At 35.0% G+C, this 1233-nt stretch overlaps 1 protein-coding gene across 2 annotated transcripts in view; it reads right to left on the bottom strand.

The window, feature by feature from the left end:
• vps50 (VPS50 subunit of EARP/GARPII complex) overlaps positions 1-1233 on the bottom strand; it is a 114019-nt gene that overhangs the window by 31426 nt on the left and 81360 nt on the right. For both annotated transcript variants that reach the window (XM_032535044.1, XM_032535045.1), the window contains exon 21: positions 325-446. In XM_032535044.1, the coding sequence (XP_032390935.1) occupies positions 325-446 (122 nt within the window). The remainder of the gene's footprint in view (positions 1-324; positions 447-1233) is intronic.

The raw sequence follows: 1233 nt of genomic DNA, 5'->3' as shown, positions 1-1233 counted from the left end.
ATACACACACACATATATATATATACACACACACACACACATATATACATTTACATATGCATATATTTACATATACATATTTATATATTTAAATTTACAAATTTACATATATACACATATACAGTATATACACATATACATACAGTATATACATATATACATATTTATTTGTTAGTACTTTAGGACTTTTACTTAAGTTTGAATGTAGGAATTTTATTTGATACTTGAGTACTTCTTCCAACACTGTCTGTTTCACTCATTGCTCTTCAACATAAATATACAGCATGTAATCAAACATTAGCATAGTGATTCAAAATACTGTACCATGTCATTGCGACCAAAGAAGGTGTATACAGCATACAGGTAGTAGTCAAAGAGCTGTGACACACAGTGGATGACATCAAAGGCGATCGGCTTCAGAATGTTCATCATCTGCATATACTTGCCTGTTTGGAGATGACAGAAAATAAAAAGTAATCAGAAGTTTGTTGGACAAGCTTTATGTGTTCCTGGTTGCATACCAAAGACTATCACAGTGGTCACTCAAACTGTTTTCTATTAGCCTCATTTTCATTTTTAACCCAGTATCAGTTCCAATCAATAAAATGCTCCGGTTCTTAAGTATATTTTGTCTGAGATTAAAAGACTTGAACTGCAGGGAGTTAATCATAGTGGAACCACATCCTTTAAGCAAGAACTTCCGCAGAAACACATTGCATTTGCATAAACTTGAGCGCAAGGATTGAATTTAGCAGGAAGGTAATAAAAGCAAAAGGTACAGTAGTACAGGTGTGTAACAAGGATACCATTGACTCAGAACTGATGAATGGGGGAGGGAAGAAATAAACTCAAGGCTAGCTGGCTTTGCCCCTGAGACAGCACTATTTCTCTCACACTCATTTTTCATGCCATTTCTCTTGAATTTTGCACTAAGAACTCAGGGAGCAATCTAACTCCATTAACTAGCTGCACAGACTGGATTAGAAGTGATTGCTTGAAATCAAACTTTGGCTTTTCACTCAGTTTGCCACTTTGATTTGCCACACACCTCTAAATCAACATTACCAATTTTGTGAAGAAAAGACAAAAAAAAAAAGTATTCTATTTTGAACTGTATGTGCAGGAAAGGTGCCCTGCCACACGTTTTTCATTCCTTTGTGGTAATGTCTCAAGTTCTACCACGGACTCTATAACATTTTGTGGTAAAAATGCCTTGGTTACCTTGTTTCAAAC

Source organism: Etheostoma spectabile, chromosome 14, assembly GCF_008692095.1.
Source record: "Etheostoma spectabile isolate EspeVRDwgs_2016 chromosome 14, UIUC_Espe_1.0, whole genome shotgun sequence".
In the NCBI taxonomy this organism is placed as follows: domain Eukaryota; kingdom Metazoa; phylum Chordata; class Actinopteri; order Perciformes; family Percidae; genus Etheostoma; species Etheostoma spectabile.
Note: the sequence above shows the minus strand (reverse complement) of the source record. Positions and strands in the feature narration are given on the sequence as shown.